This window comes from Condylura cristata, unplaced genomic scaffold, assembly GCF_000260355.1.
Source record: "Condylura cristata isolate star-nosed mole 26May11 unplaced genomic scaffold, ConCri1.0 scaffold00022, whole genome shotgun sequence".
NCBI lineage: Eukaryota > Metazoa > Chordata > Mammalia > Eulipotyphla > Talpidae > Condylura > Condylura cristata.
Genome location: NW_004567123.1, coordinates 7,812,629 through 7,833,153, shown reverse-complemented (window position 1 = coordinate 7,833,153; position 20,525 = coordinate 7,812,629). Strand labels below are relative to the sequence as shown.

General features: G+C 37.9%; 1 protein-coding gene across 1 annotated transcript in view; it reads left to right on the top strand.

Annotated features, from left to right (window-relative positions):
• The window catches only part of MACROD2 (MACRO domain containing 2), a 1,662,610-nt gene that overhangs the window by 1,535,709 nt on the left and 106,376 nt on the right, over positions 1-20,525 (top strand). The window contains 1 exon segment of the mRNA XM_012728257.1: positions 19,031-19,093. Coding sequence (XP_012583711.1) covers positions 19,031-19,093 — 63 coding nt within the window.

Below are 20,525 nucleotides of genomic sequence, written 5' to 3'. Positions count from 1 at the left end.
AAGAGTCAGGGGACTCTTGTGTTGTTCAGCCTTTTCTAGTAACAGGTTGAGGCCTTTTCTGGAAGGTGTCTGTTGATCTTTGTAGCCTTTGGATGTCTCAAGTTCCTTCTATGCTTGCCTAACAACATTTTCATGCAATAAAATGAGTGAAAAATAAACCCTCAGATTACCTTCAAAAAAATTTTAAAAAAAGGAAAGACTTGTTGTGGCAGTGACTATAATTAGTGGAAGTGACTGTGGTGGTGACACATCCATAGGAAACAGACAAAAAAAGACCCTCTGGCTTAGAATGGGATTTAAAGTAAACCATGTCGCTGCTAGTCTCAAAGAGTGCCTAGGTAGGTTACGTAGAATTCAACTTCTAAAATGTGTGTGTGCTCTTTAAAAAATGTTTCTGCATGTTCAAGTTGCTTGACAGTGGGTCAAAGGAATGCCAGAGAATGTTTATGAGTAGCTCCAGTTTAAATGGCAGCCTTGGGCTAAATGGAATTTGAGCTTCTGTTTACCCTCAGAAATTCTTTGGATTGTGTGTTAACCTTGTCTTTAGAAGCCTGATGTTTATGTATTGAAAGCCACAGGGAATTGCTTTCCTCTTGGTGTTCAAGTACTGCCTGATGTCCTTATCTACCACTCATTAAATTAGGAAAGTTGACTTCATGATCTGCTTAGCTTTCTAATCATTTTACCAGGCCTGTGTTTCAATAACACATGCCCTTCAGTGTTGTTCCTGCATGTCAACGTTCCTTCAGGATGCCTTGTGGAGAACAGATCTTACAAATAACATAAAAAGCCAGTTTGTGGGTTTAAGACCCCATTTTCCAGACACAGCTCTTAGGAGTCTGAAATCTCAAGTTTTGCTTTTCAACTTACTCATTAATACCTCACAGTGCTAGATTTCCAAATACTGAGTTTCATAAGGTCAAGGTGGCAGAGGTCTAGGTCACTGATGACAAAAGCTAGTAATCATAAAACATGATTAAAACATCACATCTCTCCATTACTGAAACATGCCTCAGAGGAGCATATTGGCATGTGCACTGAGGATGTTTATTGTGATAGTGAATGCAAAGCAAACAAATTCCTGAAACAAAAGATGGTGATTTCACAATAAATGTTATGCCTAGAAATATAATGAATTGCTAATTAAAATATAACTGTGCATAAATTTAAATGTAAATGAAAATACATTTATTTTCATACAATGAGTTAGGAAAATTATCTTGGTCAAAAGTTCGTTAGGCAAGAGTGATGCATTGGGTCGTGGCCAAGGGACACTGGCTAGAGTGGCAGCTAGATGTGGGTTTGAATCTCACCGCTGCCACTTACAGGCCTGTAGGCTTTAATAAAACCAACTCAAATCTCAGTTGTCTCATCTGTAGTAGTAACCCTTGTTTCTTGAGGTTTAGTGCAAAATTTAGATATAAAACGTATTTTTAAAAAAACCTAAAATGTAGCCTGTACTACAGTAAACACTCAAAAGTGGTAGCTGTTATCACTATTATTATTTCTTCTAGATAGATATCTATTTTTCGTCTCCACAGTGGAAAAAAAATTCAGAAAACAAAATATCTTTTTAAACAGTCTGAGTAAAGAACTGAAAATTGATTCAATTTGGTAAAATCACATTCAGGCTAGGGAGGGAGTTGCAGTAGTTTCCTCGAAAGGAAAAAAAAAAAAAGTATGGTCAAATTATTCTTTCCCTAAATAGATTTATAACATTCACTTTCCTCTACGCAGAAACACTGCTGGCCATGTATATGTTGCTGTCCCCTTAGTAAGTTTGCCATTATTTCTTCAACAGGTGCCAGCCAAAAAGCATCATAAATCCTTATGAGCAAACAGTGAAGTTTCAACTGAGGAAAGAAATAAAAATCCAGTTTCCTGAAAATTATAACATGCTTAAGTCTGGAATGTACTTGTTTGTTTGTGTCTTTCTTCTTATACTTTATGGAACACTCTTTGTTCTTTATGTTGAAAACTGGTAATTATTACTGGCTGTTGGCCATTTTTTCATCTCCAAAGCATAGGTTTCTTTAAAATTTCATCTCCAGTCCAAACAGACACTATGTTATTTTTAAAAAGCACACATGCAGCCATAAAGTCTCATATATATTTACCTGTAAAAATGAAAGGGCTTAGAGTATTATAGAGAAATGCCATTTTTAAAAACAAGACACTTAGTAAATATTTGTGGAGACCAAATAAATGAACAAATGAATAAGCAAATGAACAAAGGGAATTTACCAGGACTACAAATCACTTCTCTTGAATGAAGTATACTGCTTGGTTTCCTAGGAAAAAAAAATGTTAAATTAAGATAAATCATTGTTGAAAGAGGTCTTTAGGGACTAAAAGAGCAGTGAACATGGCAATAAAACATTGCTCCCGAAAGGAGAATGGGGTAGTTACAGTTACAGGAAGCCTATTAATCCTTTTCTTTTGTAGGATTGCTTGCCTTGTATGTAATTTAGGTTTTGAAATCTTCCTTTTCCTGGACAGAGAATCATCCCCAGAATACCAGGCCTGTGGCTATTCTACAACAGTTAATTCTATCCCAGAGCAATTTATGTTATCCTTGTTAACAGAGACCATTGAGAGTTGAAGTTTATTTTAAACTGGCACTAACCAGCAATGAATTTTTTAGGATATTTACTGAATGTTACAAAGGAAGTGGGAATCAAAATATGAACACAGTCTTAAGGCAATAAGACCTGGCTTAAAATCTCACTTGAGCAGTATGAATTTAGGTACCTCACTCATTGGAAGCCTTGACTGTTATCTAAACAAGTGTGGCAAAGGTGATATCCACTTGGAAGTAATTTGGGTGAGAAATGAGCTAAATCTCTCAGGTATTTAGCACTCTGCCTACATATTACTAATATTATGATACCTCTCTATTCATAAGCCTGACACTAAGCATGCGGGCTCTTTCCTAACGCCAAGCAATTCACCTCGCCAACTTAACCAAGCAGGTATCTGGCAATCGAATTAAATTTTGACACTACACATCTAGGATTAACATCAGACACTTCCCTACCCCATAGGTTAAGGGTTCAGTTTTCACAAGTCTGCCCCCACTTCACAAACTAACCCTAAGTTTACACCATCCATTTTTCAGATTGTAGAGTAGGGGGCTCACACAATCTCTACCTGGGTTTCTGCATAATTTCTTAGAACAGCATACAAAACTTACTTGCAGTAAATTTACAGTAAACAAAAATGTATTTGGTATTATCAGTTCTTTGAAAGGATATTATAAAGACACAGATGAACATGCAGGTAAAGAGGTACCCAGAGTTAAGTTCAGATGGCTCTGTGGAAATAATGGGGTACACCACCTCACCATATGTGACTGTGCAACTGGAAAGCTATCCAAACCTATGCGTTTAGAGTTTTGTTCCATTACATAGACTTGATTGATTGAATTGTTAAGTCATTGGTCCATCTGGGGCTAAAAGTACCAACCCTCTGTTCGCCTGGTTGGATACTCTGGCAACTACTCCACATGGAAGCTCTCTGGGAGCCCACCAAGAGCTAACCTATTAGCATAAACTCAAGTATTGTTGAAAAGGGGCTTATTATAACTAGCAAGAAGATGTTTCTATAACCCCTATCAGTCAGGATGTTACACAGATTTTAGTAACTCTGGCCAGAAGTTGGAAATTAAGATCTAATATATAGAGAGAGAAAGATACTGTTTATACATCACAATAACACTAAGTCATAGTAAGTCCTCAATAAAAGGGAAATTAAGGAAAACCACACCAAATTTTATACCATTCAATGTCATGTATATACTGGGATCATTTCAGAAATTCTTGAATAATTTTTACTTTCTTCCCTTGTACACATGAGAGAGCTAACTCAGAACATGAAAAATGACATTTCACCCCCACAATTCTTTGAGTTAAAGATTTAGGGATGTGGAGGAGGCAGGTTGATATTTCCATCTCAGTTGTATTCATCACTGTCTGCTGACAGTGATGTACTGAAGAGCACAGAACAAGGAAATTAGAAGCAGGGTGGGAGTGTGGACTGGTTAAGTGGAAGGCAGGTAAGTATGAAGAGGAGGCAGGAGCACCAAAGATGAAATTGCTAAAATCATTTAATTGCTGGAAAAAAATTCTTTACAGATAACATTGGGGTTTCTTGGAAGGAATCAATTCTTCCCCATGTGGGCTTTCTATTTTGTACTTAGAAACTAAAAATCAGTTTTGAGAAAAGAGAGAAGAGCTGCAAGTTATGAAAATAAAAGTAAGCTACAAAAGGAAAAGGAAAAAAGTGCATTAAAATCAACTCAACTTTTGGTGAGTCCATCACACCTACATCTAATTGAAAATGGGGTGAAAATGTGTAACCTAATATCTGCAGAGTCTACATAGCCCAATATGCCCCTATTCTCAGATACACCCTCCCACCTATGTACTTTTGCAGGAACCTAGTTCTGGGCAACTTCTCCAGGACTGTTATCTAAAGAGCATGAGAGCCTTCCTATAAGCTAATCTGTGTCCAGAAGACATGGTAACTGACTCCCTGCAAGAGCAAGTGACCCAAGAGAATAAGAACGTGTTCACAAGGAAGTGGCCTTTCTTAGATCACCTGATTTCAAAAGTGACACACCATCATTTCTACATTTCTATTAATTTGACACAAGTCTGCAAGTCCAACAAACACTCAAGGGGAGGAGAAATGACTTCTGATTCTTGAAGAAAGGAGTAGCTAAGAGTTTGAGTGCATATTTTTTTAATCTTCATGTTATATTTTTATAGTAGTTTATTTTTACATCATTTTGTATCTTTTTCCATCTCAGTTGTATTCACCGTGGGCTTCCCATCACCAAATCACCGGTGTGCCATCACCATAGTCCTGCGCACTTCCCCCCACCCATATTTTTTATTTCATTCCCCTCTCCACGTCTATAAAATGTCTCTGGTATATAGTTGTTCATTATTATCTCCCCCCTCCCCCCATCCCCACCACCTCCAGTCCTTTATGCTCCTGCTATGAGTGAAACCATCTAGTAGTTTTATTTTTTCTTTCTGGCTTATTTCACTAAGCCTGTTCCCTTCCAGCTCCATCCATGTTGCTGCAAAAGGCATGTGTTTATCTTTTTGATTGCTGAGTAATATTCCATTGTGTATATGTATGAGAGCATTTTTTTTTAAAACCACCACCATTCCAAGCAACTTTCTAGCTTCTTATTCCAAAACTTTTTTATATCCCATCTTTGTCTCTGCCATGGGGTTCTTTGAGACCACAGCCCTCCATATATTCAATTCATTTATTCACTTAAGTCCATTTCTAAATCAAAAGTCCCTTCCAATAATATCTAGAGGTTTTGAAATTAGTAAAAAATTGTTAGAGATGGGAACTGTAATGTCATGTAAAAACTTATTTGTTGAACAAAAGGGAGGAGGTTGAAGATAATTTTTGTAGGAGATCAAACCATTCCCTTCACCATGTAGTTAACTGCTGCTCTATAAGACAGGCAGAGGAGTGATTGTGTAGGCTGTCATCTGACAGGATTTCATTGGGTTGCTCTAAAACAGGAGTCCTAGCACTTTATAAAGGACCAGATGGGAAATATTTTTGTCTTCATAGGTTACATATGGTCTCTGTAGCATATTTTTCTTTGTTTTTACTATAACCCTTTAAAAATGTAAAAACCATTCTTAGTTTTTAGGCTGAACAAAAACAGGCCTTCAGGCTGGTGTTTGATGACCCTGCCCTAAAATAATCACAGAAAGATACTCATTGTGTCCTTGAGAAACTTTTAGATAGGTTTTCCCCATCACCTAGCATGATAACAGTCTCCTTCCCTTGTGCCTGTTTTATATTACTTGAAGTTAAGAGCTGAGAGTCTTCTGTTCAGGTTGGATACATTTTACATAGGATTTCTCTCATTCCTTCAGGGAGACAGAAGCAAGTTCAAAAATTAAGTCACTAAAATGACTAATGTGGTACTGTCATGGAAGAATTATGGACCTGCGGGGTTATGGTCTCTCAGAGAACTCATTTTGTGTTTCTATCCATCATGTGAATAACAATAACTTTCGCCAACTAGCAGAGTGAAGAATGTGTAGGCCACCAGTAAGTATTTCTTACTGCTCCTTAAATATTGACACCACAAAGGCTTTATAAGGCAATGGTAACGTTTAGGGAAATTATGTCCAATCTGGCTTTAATGGGAAAAATAATCCCGTCTCAAACTGTGATTTTATTGTCTTCATTGTTTTCTCTAATTCAGGGTGTCTCTTGAATTACACTGAATGCATCAAAAAGACAAAAAAAAATGCATTTTATGTCTTTACCAGCAAACAAATGGAATCAAAATCCTGTAATGTGAGTTCTTTTCTAAAAAAATCATATTTTGATTTTACCAAGGTATTGGTAAAAGTGTTATTTAGCTCATGAGTCAACAAAGGAAAATGTGTTAACTATATATGATGTTTCATACTAGAAGAGGCTAAAAGAAAAAAACTGAAGGGAAATATTAAAAACTGCTCACCACATATAATGTTTAAGACACATGCAGGAAAACAGCATTGTTGTTTCATGACTATCTACAAACTTGTAACACTTCAAAATTGCGAACTCCAGACACTAAAAGAAAAATATGGCAAATCTAAGAGTTTTGAATACAGATTAAGAAAGCTGTTTTATAAAGATGTAAATGGTCAGATATACATTATGTTTTTAAAACCTTTATTTATTATGATTTTATTTATTTATGCATACAAGAACTGGGCTACAGTCCAGAGGTGCAAGGGGTGTGAGGATTCACCAGAGACAGAGTGGGGAACAGAACAGGCAGATCTACTGAAATACAATGCTGAGAGGAGCAGCGGGCAAGACAGGTGAAGTCTTCTGTGCCATGCAGGTTAGCTCCCTGGCCGGGGAATTGAAGCCATGCTACTTGGGCCAATAGGGAAGGCCCCAGACTGATTTACATTATTGTTTCCTACCTGTTTAACTCTCTTAAGGCTTGCTTTATTGGACCACTATTTGTGGTAATTAAAATTGAGCAAAATAATAATATAATTTTAAATGGACAGAGAGACTTCAAAAGGTTATCTTTTTCTTGGAAGACATGTTGTTTCTTCCAGTCATTATTTGTTCTTATAAATTACTCCAATCATAAATTTAAAATCTGCTATATAGATAAAATTAGTCACATGCCATTCATTTGAAGGTTCTTTTTTTTCCAAATGTCCTGTGATCAGAAAAACTTTTGATCTAACTTGATATATTTTTTTTAAAGATTTATTTATTTGTTCATACAGAACTGGGGTACAGGCCAGAGGCTCAGGGGCGGCGAGAGGCTTCACCAGAGACAGATTGGGGAGCAGAACAGGCAGATCGACGAAGTACACGGCTGAGGGGAGCAGCGGGCGAGTCAGGAGAGGTCTGCCACGCCATGTGGTCACCTCCCGGGCAGGTGGGAGTCGAACTCATGAGGAAGTGGCCTTAGCTTCTCAGTGCTGTGCATTTACCCGCCGCGCCACCAGGGAGGGCCAAACTTGATATATTTTTAATTGACATCAAAATCACAAGCCACCATCATTACAATATTTTCACTTTTTGAAAAAAAGTTAAAAACTCAAACCATTTTGACACTTCTAGAAACTATAGATCGTCTGGGGTGAAAGAAGGAAATTGGTTCCAAGCCCAGGATCATCTGACATTTGCAATGAGATCTGGAAGAGGTCAAATAATTTATTCTCATAAGCAAACTGCCAAGAAGACAGAAAAGCCTAAGATCTTTTCTGAAGCCTTTGTTGTAAGAGTGTTCTCCTGTGGTCTTCTCATTGGCAGTGCTCCATCATGCCCCACCATCAAATTGTGTCTGTGTATTGCTCCCTGCTCTATCCACTACCTCCTCGTGGGGACCCATTAGTTTAAACAGGAAGGGGTTCTACCTATTAAGTGACCATCCCTGGAAACCATGACAGGGAATAGACCAATGTCTACTAGGTAGACTGATTCTTGCTTTGAAGGAATGTAATCACTTGCAGAGATTGCTCTTTTCATTGATCACAGGGCTGTCAGCTACTTTTTTTTTTTTTTTCACCAAACATATTTCTGTAGAGTGAAGACAGCTGGAATTCTTTTGGAGTTATCCAAAAAAGTGCATTAGATAAGGGCAGACTTCTGCAAATTGACCAATTTGGCAGAAAGAACAAAGTATATGCCAGAATACTGTCCAGAGAGGGATTCAAGTGTCGTTTTATGTCTATGGTATTATACACGCTGGCAATACCTAATTGTCTGTGGCCTACTCTGCCACCAGGAAAAAAGAAACAGATGTTTCTATTTGTCTTTTGATGTGGCTTCTGATATTTATATTGACTTTTCTAAAATAACATCAGCCACCCCTGACAGTTTTTCCCTAGTCCTTGAGTTTGTTGACTAATTGTTTTTGATGACTATTAAGAGTATATTACCAGCAGGTATTGCTCTGGCACAGGGAAAAGATAGATACCATTGGGAAGAGAGCATAAAGAAAAATGCTTAGACTTTTTTTCATTTGTTTACAGTGAAGTAAGATCCCAATAAAACTTTATAGGATAGACCTAATAGGTATTTGGGGGAATTTAAATTAAGTCCAGGAAGTATTGATATTGAGAATAGTAATTATTAAACTAGTGTTATAGGTAATAGTTCTAGAAAACTAGTAGTCTTGGAAGAGATGATAGAGTAATAAATAAAAGTAATTTATATTAAATTGAAAATGACAGCTGATCCTTTCTTAAAGCACAGTGTTATGGGAAAGAAATCATAAGGATAGTAGATCTAGAACAATCACAGTAGACACCACAGTTTAATTTTTTTAAGATTTCATTTATTTTTGAGTGGAAGAGCTGGGATGTAGGCCATAGGTGCTGGAGGGGGTGAGAGGGTTCACCAGAGAGAGAGAGTGGGGAGCCCAGCAGGGGAATTTACTGAAAAACACTGCTGAGGGGAGCAGTGGGCTAGACAGGAGAGGTCTGCTGCCCTATATGTGGGCCTGTTTCCTAGAGGGGGATCAAACTCGGGCCATAGAGGTGACAGCACTGCGACTTAACCTTAGGCCACCAGGGAGATCTGGATACCACAATTTTAAAGGGCAGGGTCTGGTGGGCACTGACTACTTAATAATATTAGCTCAATGACCAATTCCAATTGGTACATCCCCTCTCCCTGACCCATCAGTCCTGGGATTATCCCTCGCACCCTTGCTGCATCTCCAGCACAACATTCGTGCTTGTGTGGTACTCCTCAACTCTTCAGTAAGTGCCTGGGGGCAGGGGGTTCCCTCTTTGTTCCTGTATCTGCAGCACCTGGCACAGTGTCCAGAACAAAGGGAACATCCCAAAGTTGTATGCAAGGCTGAAAAACTTTTTAAAATAAGGTGGCAGTCATAATTTTAGTGAAAGTGAAAAGGTACTTTTTTTTTTTTTCATGGAAAGATTGACATTTTTTTCTGCCTATGAACCATCGCTTTGTTTGAAGGGATTACTCAGCTAGTAGCCACGAAGATTCAGGGACGTTGGAACAATGTGTTCATAAAGTTAAATTGGGCTACTCACAGTAATGTTCAGAGAATGAGAATAAACCATATTGTGCTATCTTACCTGTTAACACTCTGGAGCTGAAACCAGTGGTTCTGAGCAGTTCTGAGCAGCTTCAGCTGAAAACTAGTTGGAGACGCCAAGCTTAGGCCTCCTCTCAGACCTTCTGAACCAGACCCAGTGACTTGTATATTTATTGAGCTTTTTTTTTTTATCATATTTTTAAAATATGGCCTTGGCCTCCAAAGGATGTTGATGCTCAGACACTCATTTTCCAGCCACTCCTCTCCACAGAAAGTATGAGATGCCCAAAAATACAGCTTTCTGGGATAAATTTAGACACGAATAAAACATTGGTTTCTTGCCTACAGGCATGTGAATTATTTTCATGTGATATAAAGAGAATAATAAGTTGAAATGTGTTCCGATACAATGTTAGGAAGCTGTTAAAGTGAGCATTTGGTTAAACACATTTCTGGAGTTCTGAAATTTTTAGAGAGATAAAGTACACAGAGAACATTGTTGTTTGTATAGGTGTTGGTGAGCTTAATAGTCATATTCTGTTCCCTACAGGATTATAATTGAGGGCATACTTTTATAAAATTGTGGTACTGAATCATGGAAGACCCATTCATTGTTTTCATCCTAAACTTCAAAATTCCAATTCAATCTCTAAAATATTATTTTCACCACTTAAAGAATGTGTTTCAATACTAATGGGACTATATTGTTAAATGGGAAAATGATAGAAACTTGTTTACTGTCATAATGGTGGGTTGCCTGCACCTTCAAATATATGTATATGGAATTGTGACCTCCCCAAGGGACGTTAGTTCTCAGTGTATGAACACTTCAATCAATGATTTCCCAAAAAGCCACTTGGCAAGGCAAAGTGAAGAATTGAAACCCAAATATTCCTCATTTAATTCAGCTCAGATATCCAACATCTATTCAGATCTACATGTAGAAGATAAGGTTTTATATTTTTCATCTAGGTAATTATGAGCACCCCTATTTTGTCTTTCACAGACAGGTACATATCATAAAATTTACTCCATCCCTCCTTTTCTTGCCAACTCCTATAGGAAAAAACTTGTTTATTCACTCTTTACCATCTTGATCTTTAATGGTACTCAACAAATATTAATTGATGATAAATATACCTAACAACTTTTGAATATATTCATGGAATGATTCCTCTATTCAAAGAACATCTTTATATGCTTTATGTTCTCCCAGAAAAAAAAAAAAATAGCTGAACAGTGTTTCTTTTTTACCAGTTCTGTATCTTAACATCTGTGCAGAATACAAAGTATGCCAGCATTAAGCAAATGTGTAGGCACATCAGCTATCTCCACTCAGAAACATAAATGACAATACAGCAAAATGTAATTTTTAGAAGGAAATTTAACCTTAGGGCTTAAAGTTAAATGAAAAATGAAATTGCTTTGTTTAAAAGAGAGCACAGAAATCCCATTGTTATGCTATTATGCTAACTTTGTACTCTTCATAACTTTTTCAGTTATGATGTAGACATCAGGCTGTGTGTATATGTGTGTGTGTGTGTGTGTGTGTGTGTGTCTGAAAACCTGTGTGATTTGTCACCAATTTACCAGCATCAAAGAGCTAGGAGAAAACCATAAGCATCAGTGTAAGTTGATTTCTAATCCTAGTTGCACAATAAAGTCACTGGAAGACTGGGAAAGTTGTTTAATTCCTATTTGTTTACTCAATGATCTTTAAAACAAAGACTGCATTAATATTTTTCTTATTATTGTCATCCCTTAATAGTTATTGATAGTATACAGGATGCTCTGTATCTCTGCAAGGAGCTACAGCTTCCTTAGGGAAGACTGTATTACCAAATGGTGTTTGGAAAATGCTTGGATTAAATCTAACCGTATCAAGTGAAAGTATTTGTACTAACATGCCATATGGGAGACCCACATGTTATCTATTAAGAGGGTATGTGTGATATTGGAAATAGTTCTTTGTTACATTGCCTTGTGCTATTTTTATATCAAGTTATGCCACAAGAAGCTTTGGTGTGCCAGGGTCATACTTTCAATGTGTAAATGCTAAAAAATGCAATCTTCAGCAGGTATTCATGGAGTTCCATAAAGTGTTCCCTTGAACACTTGGTTCTGTACCTTCTATCACACTATCTGGAAGGGACAGTCTAAAGCACACTACTATCTTCTATTTCTTGAACTTTTGTTACACTTAAGAGTGTGTATCTCTCTCTTTTTTTTTTACATCATTCTTAATTTTGTGCTTTTTTCCATCTCAATGTGACCCCTATAGGCTTCCCACCACCTCTTAATAGACACATATGCTTTAAAAATAACAGGCTTACAGAGTGTCATTGAAGGGGGGATGGCGAAATATGAAATAATTAAGCCCCTTTCATATTAAATATGAAAGGGGCTTACTGGACTGTGGTGGAGGACTATGGGTGCCTTAGTGGTGTGTGTGGTATGGTGTGGTGTGGTGACGTTCATCTGAACACTACTACTGAGCAGTATTATAAACCAACATTACCTCAAGAAAATGAAAACTAGAAAAATTTAAAAAATATTTCCTTTTCCCTCTACAGAGACAAGTTATGCTCTTTCAGGACATTATTAAAAAGAGATAGGATCAATGACAGTCTTATCTTTCCTTTACTTGAAGATCAACCCATGGTTCTAACATAGCCTGCATGAGTGGGGCATAATTATAATACCATTTGGGTGGTTTTCGGCAGGGCTAGTAATGGTAACAGGACAGCATTGCCCCAACTGAGAATATATGCCCCACCAACTTCCCAGGAGGTCCTAAATCATGGGTCTGGATTACTGTTTTTCTTTAAAGTTCCATATACAACCTCTGTGGTCTGGGTAAAAGGTCTCCTATTTTAAACTAACTTGAGTAAGAAGACAAAATGATGGCAGATCTATTATAACAAGTATCTGGGTTTAGTGTCTGGGTCACAGTTCCTGAAATATCTTGACCCCATGACATATGAGCCTCTTATTGAATAAGTAAACTTTTGATCCTGGAATAAAGGATAATTATTATTTTATTTGTTTTCCTGATAAATCTATGAGCTAGTCATGCAAATCTAGGTAAGGGAAGAACAGATTTCATTATCACAAATATGTATTGAACCATTTATTTGCTCATTAGGTACTTAGGTGAGATCAAGCACTAAGATCCTTGCATTAGGGGAACTGACATTCAAGTGGGTATATTAACACATAAACAATGAAAATATATAACTTACATGTTAGAAGACTATATGTAATTATTTTATATAAAACCAAAAACGTAAATCAGGACAAGAGCGTAGATGGATTCAGTCAGAGACTCTGAGAGACACAGTAGATTCAGTCAGAGACTCTGAGAGACACAGTATATTGAGAATTGAAATATAGTTCAAGCAATAAAAGTTTTACTGCTTACAGTAATTATAATTACGAAATTTCTTTTTTAATCCCTTCACAAGTATTCATGGTGCCCTAGTGAGTTTTGGGTCCAGTGCTGGCTCTGAAGGCATCATAGGGACAGTGAGGGACAGCATTCAGCCAAGGACCATAGTTAGTTCTCGAGGGTCAGAGGAGGTCACAGGAAGATACAAGGCAAGAAAGAGACCTCAGGCTTTGGCATAATCTGGACCTGAGTTTAAGCTCCAGACCTGCCACTAATTGTGTCACTTCAGGGAAGTGACTTGACCTTACACGACCTTGATTTTTTCATGTGAAAAATCTAGATGAAAGTTTAACTCAGTAGGACCATTGTGGGATTCACAGTACAACAGGTATGAGATGCATAAAGTGCCCGTTGCCTTGGGGGCACCCCCCAGTGCTAGAGGGTCATTCCTCAACTGTGAACCTCTTTTGACCTGCCTGAACAATGCATGTGAGGGTTCTCATTACAATTACAGCTTCGGAACTTACTTTCTTCCAATGAAATACCAAATAGATCAATCATCTGAGAACATCTCCAGAACAAAAATTTTAAGTGCATGAAACTCATCTTCCCTCCCTCCTTTCTTTCGCCCCTCCCCCTTTCTTCCTTCCTGAATCTATTAAGTAGTGGGTGATCAAGCTAGACATCAAACTGAAGGGGAGTGAGAGGAAAGCACCCATTACTAAACTCAGACAGGGCTGGGGGGGGGGGCATTTCTGTGTCCCATTGAAGGAACCCAGTGAAATGTGACAATAGTGCATGATCCCAGCTTGCTGTGAAAAATGTAATTGGGGAATTAGTAAAACCTGAAAAGTGGCCTGTGATAATAGAAATGTCATCAATGCTAATCTCCTGATTTTGACAGTTTCATTGTGGTTATAAAGGAGAATATTCCTGTTTGTACAGACTACGTAACAAATTATTCAAAGTTGATGAAGTTGATTCTCTCTTCCACTCACTTTCAATAGGTTCAGAGGGAAAACAAAACTTCATGTACCTTTTTGGTAACATTCTCTTGCTTAAAATTATACCCAAACAAAAGTGTCTAGCATTAAAATAATAAGTTTGGGGTTGTAGCATTGTAGTAAATATCAGATGAACTCTGGTCTCAAGGCTAGTATTCTTCGTTAATCCATTTGAGTTAGAGCTTAGTTTTCAACTCTTTTTGTATTATCATTTTTCCCTAGATATGCTGACCCTTAATTTGACAGTCTTAACCAGACAATAAATGTTAGGTTCTCAGGGAGCCAGCAGGGGTCTCTGGTATATGTTTGAAACCCTGCTGCCATGGCTTCTAACTGTAGACAAATTACCTAACATCTTTGTGATTCAGTTTCCCCATCTGTGAAATGTGGATAATAATAACCTACTATTATGTGAATTAAATTTGTTAACCCATTCAAGGCTCTCTTAAATACTAATTGAAACATAATTAACATTAACTATGTTTATTTTATTATATATATGATACATATTATTAGCAATGGTATGCATGTTAGCTACTATGAACCAGTACTATCCTGTTGCCCACATGGCAAAGTATACAATTAAGGACAGAATTCCTTATGAATAAAAGAGCACTGAGTTAAAAAATAATAAAAAAGGGCCCTCCCTGGTGGCGCAGCAGGTTAAAGCACAGCACAAAGAAGCTTAAGCCACTCCCGCATTAGTTCGATTCCCGCCTGCCCCGGAGGTGACCACATGGCGTGGCAGACCTCTCCTGACCCGCCCGCTGCTCCCCTCAGCAGTGTACTTCGTCGATCTGCCTGTTCTGCTCCCCACTCTGTCTCTGGTGAATCCTCTCACCCTCCGCATCTCTGGCCTGTACCCCAGTTCTGTACGAATAAATAAATAAAATCTTTAAAATAATAATAATAATTTTAAAAAACCCTGAGCCTTTCTGACCTGAGAAAAATTTATAATTTCTAATTACTAGTTATTGTCATAATAATGCTGGTTAAGAAATCACCCTAAATGCAATGATTTACAGTCACACTGATAAGTTTGCTGATTGATTATGGTATATAGCCTATATAGGTTGAGCTCAGCAGGGTGGTTTTGTTTTCAGCTCTGTGTTGCCTGGATTTACAAATTTCCATACTGTGGCTTGGAGTCAGTCTGCTTCAGGTATCACTACAGAAACATCTTTTTTTGTCATGGAAAACATCAGGAGCATAAAAGTGCCAAGTGCAGTCAGGCAACATAGTTAAGCCCTTTACTGACATTACCTCCACTGGTATTTTATGAAGCAAATCAACTAACTGCACAGTCAAGTCAAACACCATGGGAAAGGGAAGAATTCTCTGTATTGTGGAGGAACACTGACATTTATAAGGCTTTACATTTTCCCAGGGACTCAAAAATGTTGGGACCAATAACCCAATTTGCAAATCACTGTATCTAAATTGTCCAGAAATCTTGGCACCTTTAATAGATACAGTATTAGAATACCAGCAAGTTGTATTTTTCAACAACTGGACTGGTTTGCTCTGATTAATTTCCCTTTTCCTTCCTGTCCCCATGCACTATTCATAAAAGGAACTACAACTATCAGGATAATGATTTGTGGACATGAAATTTGAGAAGTTGTCCTTGCAAAAGTTTTCCAAAGAATTAACCTGTACAGCATTATTATTCTCCAAGCAAGAGTGTCTTCCCTCCACTTAGGTGAATTCACTTTGCAGTTGGAGCCTCTTCTTTTTATTTCTATAAAATTTCTGAACTATCTTGCATTTAGTTTGTGTTCAGTATACGTGGGTCGAAAGAGTGATGAGCAGGGCACTAATGCTTGAGAAACAAAAATACTGCAAAGGCTAGAATTCTCATGGTTATTGTGTTTTTTGGCATGGTAAAATATTGTGACACTAAGCATAAATGATAGGGAAATTTATATTACCTGAATTAAAGCCTGTTTTTATTATCTGAGGTGATCTTAAAGGTATATTAACTTAGAGAACTTAGCTACTGTGCAACACTTTTTAAGCTAACAAAGTAGCCTGTCATTTCCCTTTTTTTTTTCACATTTATTATAAACTTTTAAATCCTTTCTAAAACCCACAAGTTTACACTCTGTTCCCTACTTAATTTTTATTGTTTATGTGCTTCCTGTGAAGATAGCTAGTCAGACAAGACTAATAAAAAGAAAACTTGCCCTCATCAAATACTTACATGTAGCTATGTAATGGAATTTTCCCCCCTCTCAGTGGAAGTCCACTCTTTCACGAAGAAAGAACCCAATTGAGGCTTTTGAAATGGATGGAAAGTTATAAGCAGGTCAACCATCCCTCTAAAAGAGAGTGAAATGAATGCTAATCTAATTGCCCAAGAATGCATAAGCTGGGCTCAGAAACCAAGACTTCGGCACTGCTTCCCCCTGCTGGCTTTGGGAACACACTAGCATTTGGAAATTGATGGAAGAGATAGATATATACTCCAATCTTTTCACTTGAGGGCCTGTTACTCCAACAGCCCATCCAGCATTCTCCTAGAGTGCGTTCCCTCTGTGATAAACATGCCGAACGTTTCTGGAGTTTGCTTTCCAAAGGGAAATAGAACGTTGTGCAGCCATGATTCAAAGGGACAGCAAAGAACGCGGTTAAGGTGGTTGCTTTAGGGATTAGATGGGTGAGCCCCAGGAGATGTACAGTAGGTAAGCAGACTGGTTCTTATTGTACAAGTGGATTTCGGGTGTCATCGTGTATTTCCTATTCATGCACTTAGAACTTCCAGAATCAATTTTGCACCTTCCGGTGACTTACTTCTTTTGCTTATCTTCCTTTCTTCCTAAGAAAGCTTTTTACCCTGACTCCATAAGCAATGTAACAACTAAACTAGTTTCTAAGGCAGCCTGTCTCCCCAGATTTCAAACCAGTTGTAAATTTTGTGTCAAAAGGTCTTTTTGTTGGGGGAGGTAGAAAAGCTGGCAGATTTCTACTACTTGACTCTGAGTCCTTTTGGTGGGAGGAAAAGGTGAAATACTGACCTATGTTTTTGACACATGCTTCTGTGCCAACTCAGCCTTGTTAAGAGAATAAGAGCAGCAGTATTGACTACTTTTTTCTCCAGAGCTAAAGTCAACACCATTGCCTACATGAATAACCAGGGCAGAGAAAAATGTCAGATACTCATGTGGTACTTGTAAATATGCCATTTAAAACATTGAGTGTAGGGATCCTCAGAACAGCTCGGGTTCTCATGTTAAGCGTTACACAGAGTCCCTCAGGACAGACGCACAGAGCTGGGCAGAGGAAACGCTGCATGTATTTATGTATTTATTCATAGCATTCCTTCCCAACTTCCATGTGACTTTTTTTTCTTTTTAGTGAAAACTTTTTTCTTTTATTCAAGTCAATTCTAAATGCTTTCCTTCTAAAATGTTCTTCAATGCATTTTTTTTTTCTAGAACTTCTTGATGAAATGTTCCCCTAATATTTCTGAGGCTCTTGTTCTGGCTCAACTTGTTCAGTCTTCCTCTGGGAAGAATTTCCTGTTCTTACCTCTGGATTAAGAGCTGATTGTAGTTGCATATCCAATAAAACAAGGTTAAGTGATCTGAACCTGCTTGTGGTCAGAAATTATAAAAGGGCTCAGCTGGGTGATTCTTTGTTTCTGTGCCCTGGTTAAGGTCATCAGGGGTGGTGTTTGGTGGGCAGCTAGCCTGGTACAAAAAAGCTTACTCACAGGGCCAGCCCTCCTGCTCCCACACATGGCCTTCTCTCTGCCCTGTCGCTCCTTCTCCACTTGGTAGGCTAATGTCGTCTTTTTCACAGAAAAGTGGCTGGCTTCCAGAGTACAATAAGAACCAGTCTGACTATGTACCTAATGTACATCTCCGGGGCCTGACCCATCTAATCCCTAAAGCAACCACCTTAACCATGTTCTTTTTGTCCCTTTGAATCATGGCTGCACAATGTTCTATTTCCTTTTGGAAAGCAAACTCTAGTTTAGCTGTTACATTGCTTATGGAATCAGGATAAAATGCTTTCTTAGGAATAAAGGAAGATAAGATGCAAAAGAAGTAAGTCACAGGAAGGTGCAAAATTGATTCTGGAAGTTCTAAGCTGGTAGTACTCTGAGGTTTTGGTTGGAAATTCCAGAATATAACTTCTACATTTCATTGATCCACCTACATCACAGAACCAGTCCAGATGCAAGAAGAAGAAACATAGACTCTATTTCTTGGGAGACCAAGGCTCTGTGGCTATTTTAACCCATAGCAGTAGATGCTAGTAACTTCTGATTCTGTTTGCTATGCTTTAACTACATGTTTTATATTTTATTCCTATACTCTTTGTAAATTTATCCCCCCCCTTTTTTTTTTAATTTCCAAACAAAAGGAAATTTTGGAAACTTTTCTAGCAGTGAGTTATAAAACCATGCCTTTACTTGCCTTTAGGAAGTTTGTTTTTTCTACACATAAATATACACACATACAGGCATATATAACATATATATTAGCCAAAAGAAAATTTTAGTTGGTTTCTAGTACACATTGCAACTGCCCACTTATTTGTCAAGGGGTTATTTTCAAGGAGCTTTACCATAATCTGTTCAAGACAAAATATTTCATAGCATGGATATGTTATACTGTTTTGTGAATGTGAAGTGGAAGGAGAATTCTTTGTAACATACCCTGCACAGAAAAATAAAGGGCATAGAAAATTAGCCAAACTTCCTTATACAACGCATTTGCTAAATCAAGGGAGCAAAGCAAATTAGAATGAAAACCTGTATTACATGTTGGGAAACACTGTGCAAGGGAAAAGCTGTTCCTAGGACTGCTAAGTGAATTTTGTTTACTGCAGTTCAACATTTCATCAAGCAAATCATGTGAAAAGGGAGAAGTATAAATGCAAGTATTGATGTAGGTGATTTTTCTGTCTCATGCCTCTGATTTATCTCTCTGCTTTGCTTTATGGGGCATCATGCTACATTGGTTACAATTAATTTCAGTGCTGCATATTAGCCATAAAGAGAATTACATAAATTGACTTGATGTATTTTTTTTTCTCTTCTCATTTTCTTGAAAGATGAGAATGGTCCAGAGGAAAAACAAAGTACAGAAGAAATGGAAGGACAGAGTCAAGAAGCAGGTAGGCTCAGATTTCTTTGCGGTGACTGTAGGCCTCATCCACAGAGGTGAACAATGATTTATACAACAATGTCTTCTGAAAATGCTCATACTTTTTCATTAGGTTAGCTTTCAGTGTTCATTCAGCTCTCCCTCAGAAAGTCCCCAACTCGATTAACTGTGAGTGACAAAGCTTCCAATCCAAAGGACATACTCTCATCTCGCATACACCAATTCCATTTTTTTGTCCATGTAATAACAGTCAGCTAAATAATGCTCTATGAGGGATAGGCAGAGGTTAAAAGAGTCAAATCAGCGCTTGGCACACATAAGATGAGTTACAATTAGCAGATTTATTTTGGGGGGGAAATGAAGTGCAAAACATTTAAAGGAAACTGGCAGACTTTCTGGCACAAGGAGTGGAGCTTTTCTTACTTCATTACATTTATAGCATACTTTTTCATCATCAATACACTTCTGGCTATTACTTTGAATTGTTTTAGGAAGTACTGTCACAGAATCTAACCACACCACACAGAGATCTGTGAGAGTTAAAGCCTTTCTGACTTTTGACATCTATTTACTAAAGAACAGATGTTTACAGAGTCTCCTCTAGATTATTAATTGAGCATTTTTAAATAAAATAGCACTTAAGACTCAAAGGAGATTGGCATCACCTTTGATTTATCATCTCTTCCTGCATTTTTTATATTTGGGCATGCTCTCCTGGAAAGAATGATAGCTACAAGTATGCACTTATCAACACAACTATCAAAATAAGTATATCCTTCTTCCTCTCACTTTCTGAGTCCTAGTTCTAATGAGTCCCACAGAAGGACTTTTTCAAGATAGTGGGCTCTGCCTATATGCCAGCCAAGTCCCAGGTCATATGCTGAGTTTCCGGAAATAAATCGGGTAGTATGATAAGTTTTTCAATGAAAACTTCCTGCATTAACCTTGGAACTTTTGCGAGAGAAATGGAAGCTTTTATTATTAACCTGGAAGATGGAATTGAAGAAAGCCAATCAGAGAAACCACTGAAGCAAGGCAGCCAGGACCTTGTATACTTGCTGTTGGGGTCAGTTGGCTCCCTTCACGGAAATGTAGTCCTTGCAATGAAATGAGTTTTTGATACAGGAAACTGTTATTGTCCATTGCCAGCCCTGCCCCTCCCCCAGCTCCCAACCTCACACATCATTATGCTCTATGGAAGATGAATCTTATGTGAAAAAGCTGTCACTGTTTTTACTGTTTGAAACTGATAAGTATTAGTCAACTAGCTGCTGACAGCTGAGACCATTCTCTGAATGCTGAGGCTTCACTCAGTGTTTATTCATTCTCTGCTCTGTCCCAAGCTATTTTTATCAGCATGGATTTTTCTCCCCCTCCCCCATCATCCATCTCTCTCTCTCTCTCTCTCTCTCTCTCTCTCTCTCTCTCTCTCTCTCTCTCTC